This window comes from Peromyscus eremicus, chromosome 12 (assembly GCF_949786415.1).
Source record: "Peromyscus eremicus chromosome 12, PerEre_H2_v1, whole genome shotgun sequence".
In the NCBI taxonomy this organism is placed as follows: Eukaryota; Metazoa; Chordata; class Mammalia; order Rodentia; family Cricetidae; genus Peromyscus; species Peromyscus eremicus.
In genome coordinates, this window is record NC_081428.1 from 60,051,300 (window position 1) to 60,077,572 (window position 26,273).

A 26,273-nucleotide genomic window follows, 5' to 3' on the forward strand; every position below is an offset into this window, starting at 1 on the left:
TCTGAGGACAAAACCCTTTATTTTGGTCTCCTCAGTACTATCATCTAACCAATTATGTTAATGAGCCAGTGATTAGAGCCCCTCAGATGTATATGACTGATTCTCGGGAATACGGGGCACAGTGTGTGTAAAGGCTGCCTGACACTTCAACCAAAAGAAGGTCCCAAGTTCAATGAAGCAAAGGAAGACTGACTTTCAATCTCTTTTTTATAATAGAGGTCGGTAACCTATGAATTAAAAGCTAAATCCAGCCTGGCATTTAATCCTAGGAGTTCTAATTCATGTATCTTTAAACAATCCCATGCTTGGAGATAGAGCAGCCTTGAATACAGCGGTCAAACCATTAAAATTTGAGGTTCATAATGTCTCGCTCAGGCAGTGAGGGTTTGGGGTTTTTTTGTTTTGTAGGTCCCATCATACATAATACTAATGATGGATTAAGCAAACAGGGGTGAGCAATTACAGAGTTCAGTCACTGATTGGGTATTCTGTTCCTGTTTCCATGGGAGACTGCTTGTTTCAATAAAAAGCAGTTTCTTTTCTCTTGACAAATGGGAGGTTTTCAGTGTTTTCCTGTATTTCTGTTTCACATTTATTTTATTGATGAAGAACCAATTCTGGCTAATTCGTGTTTAGATTTAATCAGAGACCTGGAAAACAGATAACATAATGCCTGGAGCTACAGACAGTAGCACTACATATTTGGCCAGAACGTCCTATACCTTTTTTTTACTTGAAAGGCAGAATGACCCTATGAAGAAGGCCTGTGGGTGAGACCTTGTGGGGTCCCCCATCTTGTCACCTTCCATGAGGTTGTTTTCACCCCTTTCCCCCAATTCATCTGAGGGGCCTTCCTAAGGCTTCCCCAAGGTGAGCTGACCCCTGTGACCCCTGTGACACTTCTCACGCAGGATAACAAGGACCTAGAACTGGACATCATCCCAGCAAGCCTTTCAGATCGTGAGGTTAAGCTCCGGGACGCTAACCACGAGGTCAACGAAGAGAAACGGAAGTCAGCTCGGAAGAAAGAGTATGTTGGGGGAGGGGGCGGGGGTGGCGAAGGGGGGAGGGGGGCTCCCACTGCAGCTAGCAGGCTCTTCCGTGTCTTCCCTGCTACCCATCCCTTTGACAGCTGACATGTCATCTTGTCTACCTGTGGATGTAGAGATAGACCTTGAGGAGATAGGCTCACCAGAGACCTCTCAGCCTCTCCATTCTCTACTGTATCCAAGTGCTCTTCATGTAGCAGGGGCTTCCCGGGGGGGGGGGGGGCATCTGCCCCTTAGACCATCAAATTTTGCGTCACAGTGTCAAGAACTCAACAGTAACCAAACCACTTCACATAACGGAAATCAGACCTAGGGAAGCTGAGCAACTCTCCCCCAATGCCATGATCAGTATGTAACAAGTAGATCCAGAATTCTGCCTCTTCTTCGTTGCATAGACCATGTTTCCGTCCGTCATGTCTCTCACCTCTCACTAGCTCCAGGTTTCCAACAGTTTCATGTCGTTCTCTGAATAATGACCAGACTCCTCAGCGTTCCACCACCTGGCCCCGCCTAAGTCAGTTTTATTTCAGAGTGCTTCCCAGTTCAAGTGACACACTGCAGACAGATCACTGTCACTGATTTCGTTGTCGACAAGAACGTTAAATACAGTTGTTGATGCAGCGTTCCCGGCCTAGAACCCTCCTCTTTTGGTTTTGGTTTGGTTTTTCTTTTCCTCTCTTTGTTTGCACACGCACGTGTGTGTGTGTGTGTGTGTGTGTGGGTGTGGGTGTGTGTGTGTGCGCGCGCGCGCGCATGTGGTTTTATTTGGTCCCCATCTCAACTTTATTGAGCTCATACCGTATGCTTCCATGAACTCCTACCTGCATCCTCTGCTGCCCTTGTTCCATCCCTTTCTGAACATCTATCTATACTTCTTTCACTTATTCTCTCTGGTCATGTCTCACTAATGAGATTATAAACTCTTTGGTGATAAAGAATATTTTATACGCTCTTGTATGAACCAATGGTTCCCAGAGTAACAGGGATACCACAGTTGACCAGAAGAAGTTTATGGAATATTATTGGATATGGAAATTTAAACCTTAGTTGAGGGACGAGAAGGTATCCAGAATTACATAACAAATAAACCCTATAGCTGAATACAGTGATGCATACCTTTCATGCCAGCACTCAGGAGGTTTAGACAGGAAGACTGGCAATTTGAGAGCCAGTCTGAGTTATGTAATGAGACTCCATCTTCAAAAAGAAACTAAGAAGGGAGGGAGGGAGGGAGAAAGAAAGGGAGGAAGAGAGAGAGGGAGGGATGGGGAGAGGGAGAGAGAGAGAAAGAAAGAAAGAAGGAAAGAGAAAGAAAGAAAGAAAGAAAGAAAGAAAGAAAGAAAGAAAGAAAGAAAGAAAGAAAGAAAGAAAACAGCTGATAGCATCAGTTTTCTTACTTGCATTTTAGGGCCAGAAGAAAATAAGGTGCTATGGAAGGGATTATAACATCTCTCCTCCCCGACCCCTGTATCTGGTTTATATTTGGATTCCAGTCTTTGCCTTGTGAATAATATTTTAAATGGAAAGGAATATGTAGCTTGAAATTGGCCCTGAGAGTGAGTTGTAGAGGTCAGGGGTAAAGTTGGTACCTAAGTTTACTCCTCTGTCACAGTTGGCCCATGTGGATAAGAGGCAAGTGAGATAGAGATGGAGTCAAGCACTATGGAAGAATCCGAAGTTGCCTGAGACTTCCATATATTGAATCAAAATAAGAATGGCTAGGGTCGGAATCCATTTAGAGAGCTGGGACCAATTTATCACAAGATTCCTGCTCCATTCTCCCAAGTTCAGCCAGCCCTCTATATTCATGAGTCCCACATCCTCCTATTTAACTAGCCCTGGATTAGAAATATTCAGGAAAAAATTATGCCTGTACTGAACATGCACAGACTATTTTCTTGTCATTATTTTCTAAACAGTATAATATAGCAATTATTTGTGTAGCACTTATGCTGTCTTGGGCATTATAAGTAATCTTGAAGTTATTTAAAGGGCTTGGGGGATGTGTGTAAATTCTATGCAGATACTATGCCATTTTATAGAAGGAACTTCAACAATTGCAGGTTGGGGCACCCACAGGGATCCTAGATCCCATCCCCTGAGGATATATTCTCAGTGAATCTTGACCGCAGCTAAGCAGAACACATTACCCCTTTGGTCGGTTGGTTAGTTACTGACCCACACTTCTCATTCAGGAATTATAAAGGCCTTGAACATGTGAAGAATGAGCTATGTCAACCTTACAATATATTGATGTTTTACTTTCTTTAAGCTGAGCTTATAAAAATCACACATATGCAGAGATTATGGGAGGAGCTTTATGAAGAATATTTTATTATATTCTGAGTGAAACTGGAAAGAAATCAGTGTGTGGGGGCGGTTAAGTAGTTAATTTTATCAAAATGAAAAAGGGATCACAGCTTCCTTAAGACTGAAGGAACAAGAGCTGGTCTGTGAAGTCAGAATATCCTTCGTGTGAGGTTGCATTGGTTTGTAGAGCTGTGTAACAAAGTACCACAATGTGGGGACTTCGCCAACAGAAACATACTTGTCCTGGAATCCAGAGAGCTGAAACCAAGGAGTGCAAAGGTTCAATTCTCTCTGAGGGTAGAGAGGAAAAGATCTGCTCCAGGCCTCCCCCCTTCATTTGTTAGTGGAATGTTCACAGTCATGTGCCATTCCTCCTGAATGTTTATGCCTGTGTGCACATCTCCCCTTCTGTAAGGATACTGGCCATTTTGGATTGAAACACACCCTATTTTGTGCTGTAATAATTATTTCCAAATAAGTCAAGATCTGAGGAATGGAGAGATGGAGGACACAATTCAAGTCATAACAGAGAAGCCATGGAGAGGATTGTCTTTGGCTGGCCCTCCAGGCTTCTTTCTGGGACAGTGGAGAGAATGGAGGAGTACGTTATAAAGAAGGTTAACATGGAGGAAGGAGGTGGAGAGAAAGAACAAGAAAAATGGAAGCCAATGCAAAGACCAAAAATGTTTTCCCAAGGCCAGCTGTGCTCCTTCAGATCCTCCCTGGTTTCATAGCAACCTACAGACCTGACCTCTGAGCATTTCTCAGGATCCTATGCAACAGGCAGTGTCCTCACACTGTCTTACTCAATCCTTGGAGCAGTCCTGGGTGGTCAGCTGTGTTATAGATAAGAAGTCCCGGGGCCTGGAGAAGCAGGTCTTAGTTCTAGTGATTGACAGATTTGTAATTCAGTTCCTGTTTGTCTAACTCCAGTACTCACACGCTTTCCACTCTGCCAACAGAGGAAGAGTAAGAAGAGAGTGGTTAATTGACTTCTGCAAAAGTGAAGTCTTTAAATCAATCCTTTAGTAGAAAGCCACCATTAGAGTGATACATTGCTTTAGGGGGAAGCCCGTCAAGATGAAGATCCCGGGAAAGATGCTGCCCACATAGGATTTCTGGTCGTGTTTTCAAAAGCCCACACCTTGGGGATATAGTTTCTCAAATGTTTCATGTGATAGAACACCTAAAAATAGGTGTTAGAACGTGAACTATAGGAAAAACTGATACTAAAAATGTAAGATAAATGTTTAAATATATAGTTTGAACTCAATTAGATTATCATACACCAACTAACAAGCACTATTTCTAGTTAAAAAAATTATGGAGATTAAAAAGTAAAATAGGGGCTGGAGAGATGGCTCAGAGGTTAAGAGTACTGGCTGTTCTTCCAGAGGTCCTGAGTTCAATTCCCAGCAACCACATGGTGGCTCACAACCATCTGTAATGAGATCTGGTGCCCTCTTCTGGCCTGCAAGCATGTATGTAGGCAGAACACTGTATACATAATAAATAAATAAATCTTTAAAAAAAAAACAAAAAAAACCCATTACTTTCATATTAAAAAAAAAAGTAAAATAGATGCACAATAATAATGAAGCCATACATCATCCATGCTCAAGTCCATTATGTTATTTAGGGGTCCAAAGAGAGAGTCCTTTCCTTAAAGATACAGAGCATAGCCAGGTGATGGTGGTGCACACCTTTAGTCTCAGCACTCAGGAGGCAGAGGCGAGAGGATCTCTGAGTTTGAGGCCAGCCTGGTCTACAGAGTGAGTTCCAAGATAGCCAGGGCTACGCAGACAAACCCTGTCTTGGGAGGAAAAGGAAAGAAAGATACAGAGTATAAACTTCTGAAGAATATGAATCACTTAACACTGTTAACTAATATGGGGCGTGCCGGTTTTGTGTGCATAGATGTGTGATGCAAATAAATCTCATTGGAGACACTACCTAAATGCCGAATAGAACCAGCCAAGGTCAAGATCAGCAAACTGTGGCCTCAGGTCAAAGGGATTCACCCTCTGTTTTATATAGTCTGTAATATAAAATAATTCTTACATATACTAACTGGTTGAAGGAATCAAACAGACTATGTATGGGGACATGTAAGACTTTTAATGCCCTGTTTTCATTGGAACACATCTGCTCTTATCTCTCTGCTGCCTCTCGTGTTACAGCAGCTGTGCTGAGTGGTCATACCAGAGACTGAACAGCCCATAAATATAACCTGGTTCTTTACAGAAAACTTGGTAAAGCCCTGAGCTCAGTTGGACATCTCTGCCTGACTTGGAACCTGTTTAATTTGAGTACTGAACTATTTCAGTATAAGTCCATAAACTACTGAGCAGAGAGCATTCTGGGAGCTGTCAGAGAGATCTGGGAGATGGAAGAGACAACTGCGATTCAGACTGTTTAGCTGCCGAGCTGCAGTGTGAGCAGCCCTACATCTTGTGCACATATGCCTGTGCACACATATGGTCCACAGCGCGTGCACATCAGCACTGTAGAAACGAGTGGAAAAAGCACAAAGTAGAACCAGCTGGTCGCAGACATGGAGAAGGGATGGAGAGCACATAACCAGGATGAGAGGGACTTGGGAGAGGGAAGAGCTTTATTGGTGAAGTAGAAAGCAGGAGACTCGTGTCACAAGTGCCAGGGTGAGGAAGTGAAGTTGGAAGGGAGGAGGCAATGTATCTAAAGCAACTGAAAGGCCATTTGTTCCCCTCTAGATTCATTATGGCTGAACTGCTCCAAACAGAGAAGGCGTATGTGAGGGACTTACATGAGTGCTTGGAGGTAAGTCCTGCAGTGATCCGTTTCCAGCTCCGGTACAGAAGTGCCATGTAGGCCCTTGTCAACCCCCTGAGAGCAGCCCAGCTCTCTTTCCATTCTGCTGGAAAGTAAAAAGGCAGTTGGAGAGATCTCCCAGAGTCAAGTGCAAATGCATGGGAGTTTAAAGTGCTTTTGAAAAGAAGCTCTACACTTCTATCAAGTAGGAGCTAGACCCATACCAAAAAAAAGTGGGGGGGAGGAAAGGGGAGTATGTCAGGCACTTCATTTCAAAGTACAAACCGTGATACCGGTTTAATAAATAACAAGACTAGTGCCTGGCCATGCTGAGTTTCAGTGATGGAGTGGCCAGGTTTCCTCTGGTCCACTTGTTAAACGCTTTGCCTTTTGAACTCCATATGCAATCCCAGTTCCACTCTTGCCTCACATGCTTGAGGGGTCTCTTTTGTCTCGGTTACTTGTGGCATGCTTGCCAGTGATGAATCTGTCACTGTCTTACAGACCTACCTGTGGGAAATGACCAGTGGTGTGGAGGAGATACCACCTGGGATCCTCAATAAAGAGCACATCATCTTTGGCAACATCCAGGAGATCTACGACTTCCATAACAAGTATGTTGGGGTGGGAGGGCTTCAACTGAGCACACTGAAGGTGCAAATGCCAGGCATCTGGCTGCCCATCAAGTGGATCAAAGCCAGTGGTAAGCCTTCTATTTTACCTAACACGGTCTTTCTTACTCGGTCAATCTTGGAGTCAGTTTCTTGTTCACCCTGTCTCCACAATCGTACAAAACTCTTAGTGGAACAAGAAGTAACCGTTCTGCAGTGCCCTTTCAGTCCTCACGAGGAGCAGGCAGCATCCTCATTTGCTCAGTTAACCTGGTTACCAGCGCATTGAGGCAGCAAGAGTGGCTTTGCCCCCATGAAGGCTGTGGGAAATCCTGCCTTCAGCGTTCACCGGGGACTAACCATTTTCTATTTGTGGTCTCTCGGTTTCAAATTCCATTCAACTTTTGTCTCAAGCTATGTCCTCCATTCCTGATTATCCCATCATCCTTATCCTCAACCAAATATATATATTTGGTATGTCACATTTCTTGACAACTTACAGAAGACATAATCAATCACCACTATGTTTTTGTTGAAGTAGAATTATAGAACACTAAAACCTCACAGCCCGTTTTTCCAGCTCCAGGCTTGATATAAGAATCTTTTCTGTTTCATGCCAAACATATTTGCTGTTAGTAGATGGTCAGCAAGAATACTAGTGTGACCAACTGGTAGAAATAACTCAGTTGCTAAAATTCAAGTAGAGAGAATCTTGAGATACAGGGGATAAAAATGTGACACTAAGTCCTTGAGCCCTCTTAGGAGTCTGCAGCAGAGGAAGCTGAGTGAGGCTAGTCTTGGGACTTAGTGAGCTGAGACAGAAACTCTGGGGATAGAAAAGCCAGCTTCTCGAGTCCCGAGGAAACCATGTGCCCAGGTGGAGAACCACTCTGAGGCAAGACTGGACGACAGTGTCCAACACAGTTCAGCAGCTACTGAACTGCTGAGGACCTCAGTTTGGATTGTTCTTACTTTTAATGCATTTAAATAGTTAGGGGTGGGGGGGTGGGGGGGGGAATGGCTGCCATATTGGGCCGTCCCACTCTGGAAAAATGAAACTTCCATACAGCTCTATGCTAAGAATGACCCCCACCCCAGGCAAGCCAGAGTTGGTGTGAAAGAATCCTGGACTCTGAGAGGGATGGGGAGAAACTGCTGTGATAACACGTCCCTGTCAAGGTAGCAGTTTAGTGCCCATCATGTGCTAACCTGTCAGGAAACTCAGGGCTGGCGGAGCATGTGTTCTGCCTTTTTAGAGTATTGATAAAAATTCCCACTCTTTTTTTTTTTCCATCATAAACGTCGTTATTTGCTTTACCCAGCAGTCTCCAGACACAGTATTTTGTCTTCATGACAGTCGTTAATAAGACTCTAATAAGTCCATTCTTGACCATTGACCCCAAATTCTATCATCTGAGCCCAGCTCAATATCACACCGTCTCCTCCAGGATACCTGAGAAGACATCAGACTGGCAAATGGTAAATCACATCACTTTATTTGTTTAGCTGTGGTCTTTGAATGTCATTAACAAATCTCACAAATACACTAGCTAAATATGGACATCTGGATACCACAGCATGTATGCACTGCCTGTGAACTCTGCTTTCGCAAAATCAAGGGGAAAGAATATTCACTTTAAAATTGAATAATGAAATATCTAACTCAGCTCCGCTTCTTATTCTGATTTCAGGGTGTCACTCTAGCATGCCATGGTAAATGGCTTTATAGTTCTCTAAAGAGCTGTAATCCTAACTATAACTTACAAAATGTAGTTCTAACAAATTCTTTTTAAATTCAAATTAAACCATATGAAATCTGCACTCTGTGAATGGAGGGAATAGGGACTTTTCTCAGAAGCACTGCCAAACATGTTACCTATTCAGAACACTGTAAAGAACCAGAGGAACCTATTCCCTATGGTGGGATACCTCGCTTAGCCTTGGTGCAGGGGGGAGGAGCTTGCTCCTGACTCAACATGCCATGCTTTGTTGACTCCCGTGGGAGGCCTTACACTTTCTGAATGGAGCTGGAGGAGGAGTGGATGGTGAAGGTAGAGGGGAGTGGGGGCAAAGAATGGGAGGAGAGGAAGGAGGGGAAACTGTGGTTAGTATGTAAAATAAATTTAAAAATTTAATAATAATAATAATAATAAAAGAGCCAGACGAATGTGAAAACCAGCCCCTGAGTTTTTCGTTGTCCTCCCCACCAGCCTCCTTACCTCATGGTTAGATAGTTTCCCCGACTATAGTAAATTAGAAGCAATAAATATTGTAAAAATCAGGCACCTGAATAAATGAGTAGATGAGTGAGCAGCATTTTGTAAAACCTGAGAGAAGGAGGATAGTATGGCAGAAAAGGAAAGGAAAAGACAATAAAAATGTAAGCAGAGGATAGTGGCTCATGCCCGTGATCCCAGCACTCAGGAGACTGAAGTAGGGGACCTAGGGCTCCAGGCCAGCCTGGGACATCATCCTGATCCAGGACAGCTCACTGTTTATGCAGAGCATCCTGTATCCCACTGTCTGGTCAGCAAAGCCACTGTATTGCAGTGTGACATGATTGATATTAGTAATAATGCTGTATTACTGTACATCTGTATTTAAATCAAGGGACTCCAATGGATTCTGAAGACTACTGACTAAAAGAAATTAATGTTTTAAATTATCAACAATTCGAAGTAACATCCAAGGTTGTCAAGCTGTGGGCTGGTGTTTTACTGTACTGTGTGTGCTTTCTACTTAAACCACACAAGTTTTGATTAGTAGAGAAAATATAATAATTCTAAAATCGCTAATAAATAAAGATAAAATGGTAATTGGCCAAATTTAGAAAATAAAAAGACTATAAACTAGGGAGGACCATGGCATTCTCTGTATATCCAATGTCTGGTACCATGAGCCCGGTATCACATAAACTTAAAGTAAATATTTGCAGAGTGGATGGATGGATGGATGGATGGATGGATGGATGGATAGACAGACAGACGGACGGACGGACGGACGGACGGACGGACGGATGGATGGGCAGGCTGAAAAATAAAATTACATCTTGCCAACTTGTAGCTAATGTCATTTAAGTCATGATTGACTAATGGCTTGTGAACATCTCAAAACAGAGAAAAGCTCCTATATATGATTTTCCTCCAGAATTACTACAAGAGCCTCCTAGACCAGCAAAATAATGGAATTTCTAAATGAAGGAGTTTCCCCGGAGCTTCTTCACAGGAAGACATGCAGTTGCCATAACACCTATTTACTTACTCTCCAGGGACACTGTACGTGTCTGAAACCATCAGTTTTTTAACCAGAATGTGTCAGGGGCTCTGTTTAACTCATTTGTTTATGTTTTCAGCATAGCAGTTCAGTGCTCTCTGTCAGAGAAACATACTCCCCTTATGGCTCGTCTGTAGCCCAGGTTATCCACTTGTAGTCCAGAGCGTAAGGTAGGTAGGGTAGGAGGGAGGACTGTGGGAGACTAATCCTGAGAAAGAAATTGCCAGTGGTCACTCCCACCTTAGTGACATAGTTAGCAGTGTCACTGGGAAATGGATACCTGGATTACATTTCAGCAGTTACTACTGAGCCATCTATATGGTGTCTCCAAAAAATGGCTACCAAGATGAGTTGTATGTGTGTTCGAGTGGGTGGGATCTGTCTCAAGAACCTTTGTCTTTGTGGATGTTAAGCACAGAAATTCTGCTTTCTCTACTTTTCTAAAAGATACCTAGGACTTAGTACCTAAAAGCAGTAGTTCCACCCCAATTAGAAGGTGAAGTGGGGTGAGATCCCGGCCCTCTGCTCTCCACACTGCACTTTATCCCCTTCTTAAACAGCTAAATAAAAGGTAATGGCTGTGCTGTCTACACAGGACTTACACCTATTTTCATAACGTTTTGCTAAGCCTTCCCGGAACACTTAGACAAAAGAGTGTGTTCTATAAATATATCCTCCAAAGAGTAAAGTTTTGCCTAATCTAAATTTTGCAATTAAAAAAAAATAATTGTTTTCTCTTTTTCTTGTTAGATATTCAGCTTCAATCATGACAGCTTTTTGTTAGAATATTTCTCTTTCAGTTAAATCCCAGCTCTGTTTCTTCCTTTTCAGTGATTTGGAGATAGTCGTATTCATATGAGTTTGAAAAAAACACTTTTATGCAGTCTGTACTCTAAGGGCCCAGAGGGTCCTCACAACTATTATGTTTAGCTCCCTTCCATTATGATTGACACTAGAGAGGAAACAGTGCATTGCCAGAGTCAGTCTCTCTCTCTCTCTCTCTCTCTCTCTCTCTCTCTCTCTCTCTCTCTCTCTCTCTCTCTCTCTCCTCACACACACACACACACACACACACACACACACACACACACACAAACTCTCATGTACACATGCACTCACTCCCCTCAAGATCAGACCTGGATTTCGGGGAGTTAACAACGACCTCTTCTATCTTCTCTCTTCTCCCCCACTCTTTAGACATTGTCACGCTTGCTGCCCAGTGCGGCCATCAAATCCAGTCAGTTTAATTCACAGTTAACCATTTAAGGAACATCTCCACCTATTTATTCTACAGCTGTGTCAGTCGGGTCCCACACCTCTACAGTAATAACCTGGAAAAAAATCTATTTTCAGCAGGGGCAAATTTGGGGACCAACAACCAAGGCCAGTAGACCTTGCCCCATGCACCACACTCCTTCCCTGTAGGCATGTCTGGAAGCTATGATTTAGCCAGTCCAGGGTCAGCCAGGAACAGTCAGGGTACACAGCAGGGAGAAGCCCATGATGCCAGGAGAGCTACTAAGTGCTGACTGCTGTTTTTAAAAGACAAGATCTCATTATATACCCTGGGATGGTCTAAAAGTAACTATAAAACCAGGCCAGCCTCAAACTCACAGCAATCCCCCTGTCCTTGCCTTCTGAGGGTTGAGATTAAAGGTGTGGCCGCCATACCCGACCAGGACCATATTTTGAACATTTTCCTAGAGTTTCTTCTTTTGGTTGGACCATTTCTGGTTAGGAAATGAAACTGTACCCAGTGGTGAATCTAATCCAGACTCTGACCTGTTGTGAGAAGCAGGAAGTTCTAAGAAGGGATGAGGAAGGAAAAAAAAATCAGCTCAAAAGAATGAAGACAGTGGTGTCCCACAGAGTCACCAGACAGGCTTAATGGAGGGGGCATTTGAGAACTAAAAGAGATTTTACAGGTAGAGATGCCTTCTTTGATGAAAAGGGGTGATTTGCACTAGTGCCCGCCAAGGCAGGGGAATGAAGTCTGACAGGCAGGACGGGAAAAGAGTTTGTAAGTGAGGTTCAGACCAGGCCTGGGTTGTGATGGTCAGGGACGGATGCTGATCCATCTATTAGGTGCTCACAGGCATGTCTTTGGGACTAGGGGGAAAGGAGGTGGCATGTGGAGGTAATCTGAGTCAAAATGACTGGGAGGGCACACAGGAGGGGGAGGGGTGAGGTAAGATGAGAGAAGGAACCAAAATACCTAGACAGTAGAAATGAGGAGGAGGAGTGAGTGGGCGGATAATAAGGAGGAAAGGAAGATTTGAGGTGAGGGGAGAGGAATGGGGGAGAGGAAAAAGAAGGGATGGTGGGGATGGGCGTCGTGAGTAGTAGGTGAGGAGATTGGTTATGAGACGTGGAGTGGGCACAGTGAGGAGCAGAGGGGAAGACTGGACTTCTGGGAGAAGCTCTAACTCAGGAGCATATGCAAGGTGTGGTTTTCAAAATGTGTTTTCCCATAAGCTAAACAGAAAAAAATAATACACTGTGTCCTGACACACCACACACACACACACACACACACACACACACACACACACACACACACACACACGCACACACGTTTGTCTGGATTTGGTTCTGTGTCTTCCCCGTTTTTTTTGCCGCACATAAGTTGGTTTACTTCTTGAAGCACAGTGGGCTGACCTACAGCCTTTGGTGAGGCATTGGCTCCCCCAAGTGGAGAGGAAGAGGTTGTTCAGCTCTTGCCTGGGGGCCACCCGCAGGCTGCCCCTACTTTTTCCACAGGCAGGCTTGCTTCTTAAAGTGTGCATTTTCGGTGCACACGCAGCCCAAATGCCTGTGGTATCAGCTGTATCCCTTTTACCGGAAATCACAGAGATGCCAGACGGAAAAGTTCAAAGACTTCAATGATAATCTAGTTCTGTCGCCTTGTTTTATGGAAGCTGACGCTTACATTTCTGACCTGCTCAGAGCCACTGGTGGCGTGGACGAGAACGCAAGCGTCATTTTATTAATATCTGGACGTTAGGAGAAAGACTTGTGAGCTTTCCTGGGTCCCAAACCCTCAGTCTAAGGATATCTACCAGCTTTAAGCAGAGCCTAGAGAAAGGCCGCTTTGATCTTGCTGCTGTTATCTGTGCTTTCTGGAAGCTTCCAGCACTGAGGACGACTGTGCACAATTAAAGGGCCCAGACAAAGAGGCACTCGATTGGATGCATCACGGTCATGTTCGTTTCAATTGCGCTCATTTTGTCACTCTCTTGCCTTGTTGCTAAGCAGCGTCTTACTAAATAACATTGTACTTTTTTTCACTTTTACCTTGTTTTAACATTACATGGTATAACGCGGGCAAATAATTCATCTAAATCCCATGAGTGAGCCACAGTGAAGAAGTATTGGGAAACACATTCAGCAGCAATGCTTGCTCTTGCTGTGTAAGATCAGATGCCGCACCTCCCCACTCACCCCTCACCCAGACTAAAGTTTCCAGAGTGAAATGAAGAGCAGGCCTAAGAAGCCCGGGCTCAGCCTAGATAACCCAGGGGTGCTGACGCTGTGGCGGATAACTCACCTCCTCCCCATACTGGTCCGCTCCTGACTATCCTCCAAGGCTGTCATTCCAATTCCTCCCTTAGCCCCTGCAGCCTGGAGCCTCTGGAGTCTAGGCTGTGAATCTGCATGGATCTAATGAATCTTTAAACTCTAGCTCCACCAGTGTGAGCACTGAAATCCAGCCTGGCTCCACCAGGAAGCAGTGTCCTGGACTCCTAACTCAAGGGTTTTTGTTTTGTTCTGTTTGGTTTGGTTTGGTTTTTCGAGACAGGGTTTCTCTGTGTAGTTTTGGTGCCTGTCCTAGATCTCACTCTGTAGACCAGGCTGGCCTCGAACTCACAGAGATCCTCCTGGCTCTGCCTCCCGAGTGCTGGGATTAAAGGTGTGCACCACCGCTGACCGGCCCTACCTTCAAGTTTTATGCGTGCTGTTCATTGTTGCCCCAACCTTCGCCATTCCTAGAATTCCAGCAAGTGCACATGTACACCAGGGCTCTAACAACTTCCCCTTGGGATGCACTTACAATTCTCATGTGCCACATCCAGCCTACCCTTGCAAGGTTGTGAGCCCTTCCAGAGAGGCTTCCCCAGAAGCAGTGAGACTATAATCCAGAATATCGGCGAGAGGCTCAGGGAGCACTGCTCCCACCGTGCTCCCTGGCAAAACTCAGGGAGAGAAGTTCTGTCAATAACATGCTAGAGGTGTCATTTCCCAGGATTCCTCCAAAGTCTGCTAATACTTTGTATCGTGATAGTTTAAGAGGTGATGGCATCCCTTAGGTTTTGACATGACTTTAGAAGTTTTAGTCCTTTCTAAAAGAGCCCCAGGCATTCACACAGAAACTTAGGCCATTTGCTCTGCTCATTCCCTCCACAGTTTGGAATTTGCAATTGCTGACAGGGTGAGGGCCAGGATGTTGGCGCAGAGCAGCCAGTGAGTGTTCTGCATCTGTGGGAGTGTCGTCAGCTATTAGGCTGTAATTTAAACACATCTCAGTGAAGGAGGTGGAGTGTTATTGATCATACCAACTTAAGCTGTCCTCGTCATGAGCTTCCCATTTTAAAAGTAGTTTCGTATTCTGCTTTCCTGCAGCCATGACACTGAGATCTTAATAGATATCTTCTTCTAACTTCTGGACTGAAATGTCCAGCACAAAACAAGAGTTGGTCCACTTTTTAGCCCCTTCTGATAAGTCCAATCCTACAGAAGTGATGCAAGACATGTCAACTGGAAGCACACTGGAATCCAGAGCAGCTGCCCCAGATGTGGTCTGTTAGAATTACCCAGCAAGTATGCCTACACCATGCAGATTCTCAAACTCCCGAGGGCAGTGTAGAGCCAGGTGTGTCCTCCTCTAGACAAGTCAGCTGCCCTCTCCAATGGGGTTGCTCTTTCAGGGAAGCTTGGGAAGCACCGTGTGCCATGTCCACTTCCAACATCACATCATTGGCATCCTGCACTAAAGAAAGCAGATTAGCCCAGCATTTCTTTAGGTACTAGATCCCCTTGGAATCTGTCAAGACTTTCCCAGGATTGATTTAGGAGAAGGTGGCCAGCTATAGATTTTCAGCAAGGACTTAGTGGGGTCTACTCCCAACCAGAAACTCTCCACATATTGGAAAGAGTGAGCTATGCGTGTTTATAGAGAGAATGGATTTATGACAGTTAAGTATCTCTGGCCCTGATGAGCTATTACTAATTTAGTACCTACTGTGTGCCAAACAGTGTGTTGGGTTCCTTATCTGCCTAAGCTTATGAAATTCTCCAAACTCCACAAAGTTAACATTTTTAAATGAAGACAATGAGACTTGAGGAAACTTCCTCGTACTCAGGACCACAGGGAGCTCTGATTCTTTAGCGTGCTCTTGGTTGTAGGAGGCACAGCTAATGACTCTTGGGAGCAGCAGAATGGTAAGCTGATGGCAGCTGCCCTTAAAGCTGTCATTTGGAGGCAAGTGTGGCAGCACATGCCTGTTGTCCCAGCAGAAGGGACAGGCGTTCAAGGCCAGCCTTGGCCATCCAGGAATATACGAGACTCTGACTTTAAAAGGAAGTGGGGGGAGGAAGGAATGAAAACCCATCGTTTGGACCTACATCAAGCCATAAAGATGATTTGAAGAGGGATGTCCCTTGCATACCAGTCCCAGAAAATGGCCGGATATCAGAGAATGGTGAATGGGTCTGCAATGAACATTAATAAACAGACTCTGCTGAAGAGATCCGATCATCTACATCTCCCACCACGTAGCCCTTGGGGACAGCCCTAGAATTTACCACTTAATCCAGGTATCCATTCCTTCACAGACTTGCCCAAAAAGTATACAAGTGTCATGTTTTAGTCATTTCCTCAGACTTCAATCTCTTATAAGGATTCTCAAATATTTAACTTCTTTATTCCACAGGAAGGTCTTATAGAATCATACCATGCATTTAACTGAGCAAATATTTTCATTTCCTAAGGTTTTCAAATGAAGCATCTTCCTGTGTGTGTGTATGTGTGTGTGTGTGTGTGTGTGTGTGTGTGTGTGTGTGTGTGTGTGTGTTTGGCTGCTGTTTTTCACAAAAAGTATTACTTTAGTTAAATTATTAGGACTCTAAATAAAAGCATAGCACCATCTTCATTTTGAGTCAGTTCAATAGCTACAGTTAACACTGTGTACTTAAAATTACTGTTGAAGTAAGCTGGTCAGTTGATCTTGGTCATACGTCTAGGAAAGAGAAGAACTCTGTGTCACTCTGGGTGGCTTTGCAGCTTCTAGAACAAAAATACAATTTATACACGGCGCAGTGTTGGGGTCCAAAGTATATGTTGTTTCTTTGGCCACTGGTAAAGATCAGCCTGTATGACAGAGGACTCAGAATTCAGAGGACTTGAAGCAAGAATATTAATATTCATATGAAAAATGAGATCCTGAAATTGAGGACCTGGAGGCATCCTGCATTCTGAGTGTGGTATCCTAGGTTCTTGGCTCCAGATTCTCCCCTCTCTCTTGTTCCAAGCGCTCTCTTCCCGCAGGTCATCCTTTCTTAAAACACTTAATAAATCCCTTGTTTAAGAACAGCTCAGATTTTCTTTACCCAGTTTCCCAGATGTTCTAGCCCCTCCCCTGGGCACTGTGCAGCCCACCATGGCTCAGAGCTGAGTTCCTACCCATGTCTTCTCTGAGATTCATATAAAATGCCAGTGTGTAGAATCACCTTATATAGACTGTCCAACACCTTGTGAAGAGCCCCTTCAGAAGACATTGTGCTTATATTATCTGGTGTTCCCTGTGACAGAGACCACACAAGAAATGTATATTAGAATTCAGTTCAAGAGAATAAAAGAAATGCACATATGAAACACACACACACACACACACACACACACACACACACACACACACACACACACACTCTCACCTCCTTACTTATATACATGAAGACGGGCCTAATTGCCTCGGTGCAACAAAAATGTTTCTTTCCCTTTGCGCTTTGAGCTAATGTTGGTCCTTAGTTCTAGCAGTACTTAGCACTTCTTCCTATTTCTATTTTAGAACTCATATGAAATGTTTCACCTGCAGTCTCTTAAAGGCAGCAGCAGACACGACACTGTATTGATTTTGAAACTGTATGTTTGCATTTCTAAAGCCCAAATTGCACTTGTAAAATGTTCTTGCTCCATGAGTCAGTTTAAGAAACTAAAATTCAGACTTACTAGGAAAAAGAGCATCACCAAATGAGTTCTTCTGGTAGCCCCCCAAATTTTTAAATGCCTGACTTATTTTATTAATCTAGCAATTACCATATATTGTAGGCAAAATTTTAAATTACAGATTGATGAAGAAAAAAGTCACGATCCTACTAATGACTGCTAACTCTTGCTTGCCAGATATTTTTAAATTATACACGTACTTTTTTTAACCACCAAAGTGTCTTCCTGTATCATTGAAAACACAAAAAACATGCATAACATTTGTAACCACTTAATCAATTATAAGAAACAGCCAAAGTATATGAATAATGGTAACCATACAGAATAAGTCAAATCAAAATGAACATTTTTCCCTGATCATAGAGGTAAGTAGTGGGATAATGCAAGATATTTTAATTTAGTTTTTAAAGTACACATTCATGAAATTTTTAAATTAAGATTACACAGAAAAGTTAACATTGAGAAGTCTCAGCTTCCACCCTGTTTCTTCACCTGGTTCTCTATGGCAATGGTTTTATTAGTTCCCTGGGTTGGAAATAGAATACATAGTCCCTGCTGAGACATCAGGCAATAGCATGGTCTCCTGTACATTTGTTCCACCCCTTGCTATTTCCATTTTGATTGTTAAGGAGATCTTCCATATGAAGAGATAGAATAAGTATTGTCTTTTGTAAGGGTAGGAGTGGGGATGCAGATATGTCTACAAAGTATTCAATTCTGTGGATATGCCATAGCTCAGGTATTTTGTTCTCTACTGACCGTATTTGCTATTATAAATGGTATTATTGTTATTATTATTGCTCTAGAATGTGTTATATTATATGTATAGATAAATTATATGGAGAAATTCCAAGTCTCCAGAAAACATTTTGACTGTGATGATTCTATCAAATTTGATTGTATCAAATTGCTCTCTGTAAAGACTACATCATTTCTCATTCCCAGAAGTAAGCTTCCTTAAGGCCTCATAATTTTTTTTTGTTGTTTGAAAGATCTTAAGTACATTTTTAAAAAGAAAATTTCATTCTAGTAATGCTGGCTCATTAGAAATTATGTCCTCTAAATCTAACACTATTATTTCATACATTAATTTGGAGTCGGAGTAATCATTTCTTTATAATTTGTTAGCATAGAAAAGAGTCATGACTTAGACACCCACATGTCCAATAAGCCAGTAATGCGATTCCACTTTAACATATACTGTGCTTCCCCTCCCCCATCATTAGAGTCTTCTCTTATGATATCTGTATGACAATTCTTGCTCTCAGTGGAAGAAAAAAGCTGAAAGTTATAAAGAAGCCCATAAAGGATTAAACTTTTTTTCATCTCACCTTTGGGTTCATTCTGGGTTTTCTTTATATTTCTGTTTTTTTTTTTTTAATGTTTACAGTATGCTCAGAGTAGTTGAATTGACACAATAAATTTGGAATTGCTGATAAAATGAAAGGTCTAATACAGCTACAGTATTTCATTATCTATTTTCATCTCAGACCTCTGAGGGAGAACTGTTTTGAGTAGCACGAGTTAGTTAATTACCATAATGTTAATCAAACAAGTTCCAACGTAAAAGCCAGCTCCTTGCCTTGCTTACAAAGCACAGGATCATGTGTAGCTGAGCCATGGTTGCCGTATGGACCCCAGTACAGTCCTCTGAGTGGGGTCCTCTATACTGAGGTGTCTGATGCAGCCTTTCTCTCCCTTTGCAGCATCTTCCTCAAAGAGCTGGAGAAGTACGAGCAGCTGCCTGAGGATGTGGGACACTGCTTTGTCACCTGGGTAACCAATCTCAATTCCTCCCCTACTGTTCATGTTTCTGGGGGTACACCTGGAGCCCTGCTCCGTGCCTGGCCTAAGGATTGTCATCAGTGCCAGTCTCTCTTGGGACCAGGTGCTACAGAAGGCATCATGAGTAGACCTATGAAAGGTAGTACATGTCTGGAGAGCAGAGCCATCCCTGGGAAAGTCTGTGATGTCAAGTCTAAGATCCACCTCAGATTCTCTAAGAACTTTCTGAATGATGAGATTAGAGACCAGGAGAGTAGGGGTAGCCCACTACCCATGTAGCAGCTCAGTCCACCAGTAGCTTCTCCAGGATGTAGATCTAGAAGTTAGAACTTGCAGGCACCATCTATCCAGTTATTGGTTGCACTGTTTTCCGTCCTAGAGAAGAACATACTCCTGTGCTCTCCATCCCAGTTTTGACTTACAGGATGAGTGTATAGTTGTCCTCTTTCTCGGTGCTGTTACCATGGTCCAAGTCAGTGGGCAATATGTGCCAGGTTCTAATTCTCTAAACCAGAAAGGTAAACTTCAGTAGCATCCCCACTGCACACCATTCTGAGCTCGGACTCGTAGATAGGAATCCAGAGAAGTCTGAGAGTCTACTTATGACACCAAATTCAACAACACATCCTCCAGGAATTCTGTTCTGTGGTTATTACCGAGTGGCCAATGTGTACCCAAAATGGCCTTTCAGAAATCCCTTCTCAGTCTAGAGATCTTATGCTTAGGAGTAGACAGGACTGTGGATGTGTTTTAGATTTCAATCCTGGGTATATCTTACATAAGGGACGGAACAGCCACTGACACGTAACGAATAGCCCAGCCAACCCGATAACTCAGGGCCTGACCCCAGACAGATCTCTGTGTGAACTCCTAGTGTCTGCCTTTAAGCATGCTTTATTTTTTCACAAAATCTAAGCAGCCATCTTATTTTGTGCCAATGTATAAGTTGATGCATATCTCATAAATATGCTGATAAAGATAATTTTATGATCCCTTGCACAGCCAATATAGAGAAAAATAAGGATGAGCATCGAGAAAAGGGATTATTTTGTGTTGCTTTGGGCAATTTGGGGGTTCTCTTTGAAATCAACAATAAGTATGACTCATCATCTCTTAGTAATTATGAGTAACTCTTAAGTAGTATAAAGCCCCTGAACGTTTCAGAAAACGTTGGGTGAATGGGTAAATTACTCACCTTTTGCCAAGAATTATCTCAAGGAGATTTTTTTATGTTTTACAGTCTGTATATAAGTACAGAGCAGGAATGAACAGTAGAAAGAACCACTTATAATACGTTGAATGGCAGTGGTTAAACTAAAAAGCCCGCTTGCTTTGGGCTTGGCCACTTGTAACTATGGGAATTTGAGGTCACTTAAGCAATCTCTGCAGCATTCTGCTCATCTGTAAGGTTAGAATAGCTCTAAGGCTCACCCTAAGGTTTAGGGGTGGCCTGGGGATCAAGGGATGCCATGTATGTAATACATAGGACAGTGAGGTCTGGTATCATAAGCACATATGTGCACTGCCCTCCAGGAAAGGATGTCCCAGGTGTTCAAAAGACATGGAAATGGACAGTGGCTCACCAATGGGGGAAAAAAACAGTCACCAAGATTCACCTTTCTCAGGGGAAAACTGAGGTCATGAAAGAAATAAGTGAATTTTCACCCAAGCATAAGTCTGGGGCTTGAGGTAACAAACTCTTTGGGAATCATTGTTCAGAAAGTGGGAGAGGAGGTGACCCTCCCTTCTTCCTCCACCCTCGTCATTACTGGTGGGAAGTTGGAGGTGAGAACAGGCTCCCTAACTCACTCCAGTGGAGGCATTTGGAATATAAGCAGACCTCCTTCAGAGAGTTTTGCTCATTTTTCACTCTGTTATTGAATTTGCCTTGATTGCCTTTGTCCTTTTTTCAAGAGAAAAAGCATAATTATTGATGATTTGAAGTGAGGGTAATCGATAAGTAAATTCTTCACAACTTCAGAACATGTTATTTTGCTTTCTTTCCAACACAGCCTGGTGTTAAACTGAGCTTCTGTTCAGCAGGCTTTTTATGCATTCCAATAGGAGAAAAGTTTCCATGGACTGAGAGAACACATGCCACTTTTCTTAAGGAATTCAGACACTGTACAGCCCGTGCTGGGTCTTTCAGGCATTGTGAAGAAAGGAAGTATATCAGCTAGCTTCATGTCAGCTTAGCACAACCTAGTGTCTTTGGGGAAGAGGGAACCTCATTTGAGATTGGCCTGTGGACATGCCTGGGGGCATTTTCTTGGTTGATAATTGATGTAGGAGAGCTAACCTCACTGTGGGCAGTTCCATCCCTGGGCTGGTAGTCCCGGGTGCTATAAGAAAGCAGGTGGAGCAAGCTGTGAGGAGCAGCTTTCCTCTGTGACGTCTGGTTCGGTTCCTGCCTTCAGGTTCCTGCCTTGAGTTTCTGTCCTGACTTCCACAGATGGTGGACTACACACCATAAGATGAAATAAACCCTTTTTCCCCCCACTTGTTTTTGGTCATGATGTTTTATCACCTCAGTAGAGACCCTGACTAAGACAGGGAGGCCCCAATGGATGCTTATCTTGTCTTGTCTTTGTTCTTTTTAGGCAGACAAGTTTCAGATGTATGTCACCTACTGTAAAAACAAGCCTGATTCCAACCAGCTGATCCTGGAGCACGCAGGCACCTTTTTTGATGTAAGCTGTGGTTTTCCATGGTCAACTGTCCAGGAGCAGGGAGGGAGGGAAGAGATGCTTCTCTGCTTTGCAATAAGTGTTTACCCTTTCTTCCTTGTTCTTCTTTACCGGCCACGCCAAACCTTTATCTCGTGGATAAAATATTTTGAAAAACTAGAACAAAACAGTATCTGTCTTTTGTTTTACTCCATCTCATCTCAATTGTGATTTTTGACAAGGCAATTTTTTTTCTATTTCGACACCAAACCTAGCAAGGCCTGTGATGATATAGCTGATGCTGCCAAAGTGTTTTACTTTCTCAGTCAGTGGTCCACAGGTGTGGTCACTGGGCCAGGCACATCGGCATCACCTGAGGATCTTTCTGAAGTGCAAATTCCCCACTCCAGGTCCGTTGACAGAACCTCGTCTGGATGCAGCCCAGCATCCTACGTTGTAAGGGGTCCTCCGGTGTCTCAGACACCCACCCCGGTCTGTGAACCACTTCACTGATGCCTTCGTTTGCACTGTGACTACACATTGGAATTTACCAGCTGTCTTTGAAAGATTCCTGACTCCTCTACTTCAGATGCGTAGTTGGCCTGAGTATGGCTAGTATCGGGATGACAGCCAGAGCTGAAAACTGATGTCGTGGACATCAAGAGAAGGGAAGGCTGGGATTCCCCCGCTCTCTCAGAACCTCGGCTGTTGAATGAGAATGGCCTTGGAGGTCAATGGGATAAATCCCCTTAGTGTGGGTCCCCCTAAAAAAGAGTGGCCTATTGGCTAAAAAGTAGAAAGATCAAAAAGGTACTGCGGGACACAGGGGATGTGTGAGACAGAAAGTTAAAATGAAAAATGAAAGCCTGTGCAGCAGACTGGAGCACTGATGGCCTCTGCTGGTCCTGTCAGACGTGACAGAAACTTGTTCAGCAATGTGCGACAGCTGTCGGCCCGTCTTGCTGGCCAGCTGCTTTCGTGGCTTCCAGGGCATTTTCTATTGCATGTAAGATAACAGGCTAAGGCCCCAGGAGAATACCAAGATGTTGCGACAGGGGTCTTGTACTCCAGTTTACAAAATAAACCTCGTGAGCATCATTCTAGTCTGACACCAACATAGTAGACTGATTCTGTGGGGACCTTGTTGCTTGGGGAAGGGGTAGTTTGAGTGGGAGAAGCAACATATATAGGTTTTTAAAACAGATAATTAATTTGGAAATGGCCTTTTGGAATTCCTGGGGTAATATATAATCCAAGAAAGTACTTCTCTAAGCTGGTACTAGGATTTATAAATTATTAATAATTTAATAATTAGGATATTATATTGGATTCTCTATATTAATGCTTTCTTTGATTGACAGTACATTTCCATAAGGTGACTCTGATTGATTAGTCATCAGCAGTATCCAGAGGGGTCTTTTTGAAGTTGTAAATGGATGGTGTCCTTCTTCCACTTAGCATTTTAATAACACAATTTCTGTGCCCCCGGAATGCCTCGGGTCTATCCTTGTCCAGCATTTCCTTTGCCTAAGATTGTGTCTCCTATACACAAACACGTGTATACATACATACAAATTGTGCTTCAGAATGCTTTCTGTTCTTCACAAAGTCAAATGCTGCATCCTACACAAATCCTGCTCTTTATGCATGCACTGTGCTTTGTGTCTCTGTCATAGAATGTGTGGCAATTTGCTGACAGATGTACCTTTCTGCACACGTACGCTCCCTCCACCTGCAAACCCTTGAAACTTGGCGATGTATTCCTGATTCCTGTTTGTACATGTCTCCCTGCCTGGTGTTGTATTTCCAATAGTCCTCCTTTCCGTATGTCCCTATTTCTAGTCAGTTTATGATGGAGGAGGTGGAGTGTTATTAATCATACTAACTTAAGCTGTCCTCGTCATGAGCTTCCCATTTTAAAAGCAAGTAGTTTCATATTCCACTTCCCTGCAGCCATGACACTGAGATCTTAATAGATGTCTTCTGCAAACTTCTGGACTGAAATGCCCAGCACAAGCCAAGAGTTGGTCCACTCTTTAGCCTTTCCTGATAAGTGCAATCCTACAGAGGTGATGCAAGACTTGTCAACTGGAAGCACACTGGAATCCAGAGCAGCTGCCCCAGATGTGGTCTGTTAGAATTACCCAGGAAGCATTTCTACACCATGCAGATTCTCAAACTCCAGAGGGCAGTGTAGAGCCAGGCGTGTCCACCTCTAGACAAGTCTGCTGCCCTCTCTGATAGGGTTGCTCTTCCAGGGAAGCTTGGGAAGTGCTGTGTGCCATGTCCACTTCCTACATCACATCACTGCCATCCTACAGTAAAGAAAGCAGATTAGCCCAGCATTTCCAAAATGTGTTAAATGTATATGGAATTTATCACCTGTAGGAGACGTGTTGACATTTCTAATGTCCAAGCTGTGCTAGTCAGTGGTCTTGCTCCAAGGTCAGTTTGGGGTACCCTAAAATCTGCACTTACTAAGAGAAACATGACTATCAACAATGACTTCTGCTAGAAGTTCCCTCAATTTTTAAATATCTTTTTATTTCATTAATCTAGCAATTACCATATGTTGAATACAAAATTTTCAGTTGCAGCTTACAGTTACAGTCATCAGTGATCCTAATATTGACCTCTGACCTCCACATACACATGTACAAACAAGTGAACATGTGTACACACATATACCCCCCACATACGGAACAAGTATGCACATTTATTAGCTACTAGTAGACTTCCCACCACTAGTCATCACTAACTCATTTTCTGTATCTATAAATCTATCTTGTCTGGACATTTCATATAAACAGAATCATGTAATATGTGATCTTTTGTCACTGGCTCTTTTTCTTGGTGTAATGTTTTCAAGGACCATCTATGTCTGTACCTCATTCCTTTTTATGGCCAAACGGCCCATTATATGGCCCTACCGTATTTGTTTTTCAGTTGATAAACTGATGGACATCTGGGTTGTCTGTGCTTAGACATGTGTTTTCAATCCTCTTGGGTCCATCTTGGGGATGGAATCACTCAGTCACATGGTGACTTTTTATTTATGCGCCTGGACTCTTGTGAGAACCTCCTAGTTTGTCTTTTTACCCAGTCCCTTCCCCCTCTGCTGTGATTAGTCACACTGAGCCCTCTGAAGTGGTCACTGTGTAGCTATGGTCTTTAAGAGCTACAGTATTTTGGCATTGAAAACCTTGCCTTCAATTCCTTTTTATTTTCCCCAGCTCAGCTCCATCAGTTACCTGACCAGTTTTGTTTATCAGTTCTTGTCTTGGTGCCTTTCCTACTTTCAGGACCTGCCTTCCTTTCCTTCCTTCCTCTGTGCTGAGGCGTGGTCTTCATTATTTTCTAACACAGTGATGATTGTGTTCGCCCAGATGGGGCTTTATCTCCGCTAACCACCCTTTACGGTGATCTCTGTTTTCATTGGCTGTGGCAGACCCTCCCTGTCCTTTGCAGTTCTCTGCTTTCTGTGTGTTGCATCTCCTCAGCTAGATTATAAGCCTTTTGAGTACAAGGACTGATATATACCCTTCTCTGTCCTCTCTACACTTGAGACTTGGAAGGTGATCATTTTGAAGTAGGGTAGAGAATGGTTTAATAGGTGAGACCAGAGGCACCAACAACAGCTAATAAGCCATGGTGTTGGCTTGGGTGTGAGCTGTGGGAATGGAAGGATTTGTCACCGTGCACAGCAGAGGGGACATTGCCGAGAGTGACTCTGGTTTCCAGCTGAGGAGAACTGAGGATGAGAGGTGTTGACTATAGTGAGAAATGTGTAAGACACAAAGTAATGATCTGAGCAGAGGAGGGCTGCTGGGAAGGGCGTGTCCTTGTGCAGTTTTAAGGATCGTGCATGCAGACGGGACTCGGAACCTCCTTCCGCCTTCATGTGGCTCCCCCGGCCCCTGCACTACCTGTCTACCTTTTGACTTAGTTCCTTTCTTCCTGTGGCCTCACCTCTGCCCCCCTTCAGTCTGCTGCTGACTGCTCCCTCCTTTTCTGTCTTTATCCTTCCCCAGTGCTGCTCAATTTCTGCTTCTGTTTCATGAACCTGATTCTTTCCCAGAAGCGTCTCCCCCTCTGTTGCCGATTGTCATTTCTCTCATCGTACCTTGGTCTCTCGTGTTTCTCCGTGTTCTCGACTCTTATGCTGGCACTCTCCTAAAGAACATTTTCTCATAACGTCTACCTTTGTCTATCTTTCCTTCCTCCTTACCCTGTCTTCCTCCATTTAGAATGCGCGCACACACACACACACACACACACACACACACACACACACCCTGTTCTCTGTCTCACTACACCTGTTCTCACCCTGCAGGAGATCCAGCAGCGGCACGGCCTGGCCAACTCCATCTCTTCCTATCTAATTAAGCCTGTCCAGAGGGTCACCAAGTACCAGCTGCTCCTAAAGGTACCTCCCCTCCCCACCCAACCCCCATTCCTGCCCGGATGACCCCTCACAGTGGGAAACGCTCACCGGAAGCCTTTCTTCTGCTACAGCAGAGCCTGAGATGAGCCCACACCATCACTGCTGGCTCAAAACTGTGTGTCC

At 43.7% G+C, this 26,273-nt stretch overlaps 1 protein-coding gene across 2 annotated transcripts in view; it reads left to right on the forward strand.

Annotated features, from left to right (window-relative positions):
* The window catches only part of Kalrn (kalirin RhoGEF kinase), a 604,693-nt gene that overhangs the window by 373,470 nt on the left and 204,950 nt on the right, over positions 1–26,273 (forward strand). For both annotated transcript variants that reach the window (XM_059277711.1, XM_059277712.1), the window contains exons 23-28: positions 912–1,030; positions 6,092–6,158; positions 6,654–6,763; positions 18,962–19,031; positions 21,641–21,730; positions 26,040–26,132. In XM_059277711.1, coding sequence (XP_059133694.1) covers positions 912–1,030; positions 6,092–6,158; positions 6,654–6,763; positions 18,962–19,031; positions 21,641–21,730; positions 26,040–26,132 — 549 coding nt within the window. The remainder of the gene's footprint in view (positions 1–911; positions 1,031–6,091; positions 6,159–6,653; positions 6,764–18,961; positions 19,032–21,640; positions 21,731–26,039; positions 26,133–26,273) is intronic.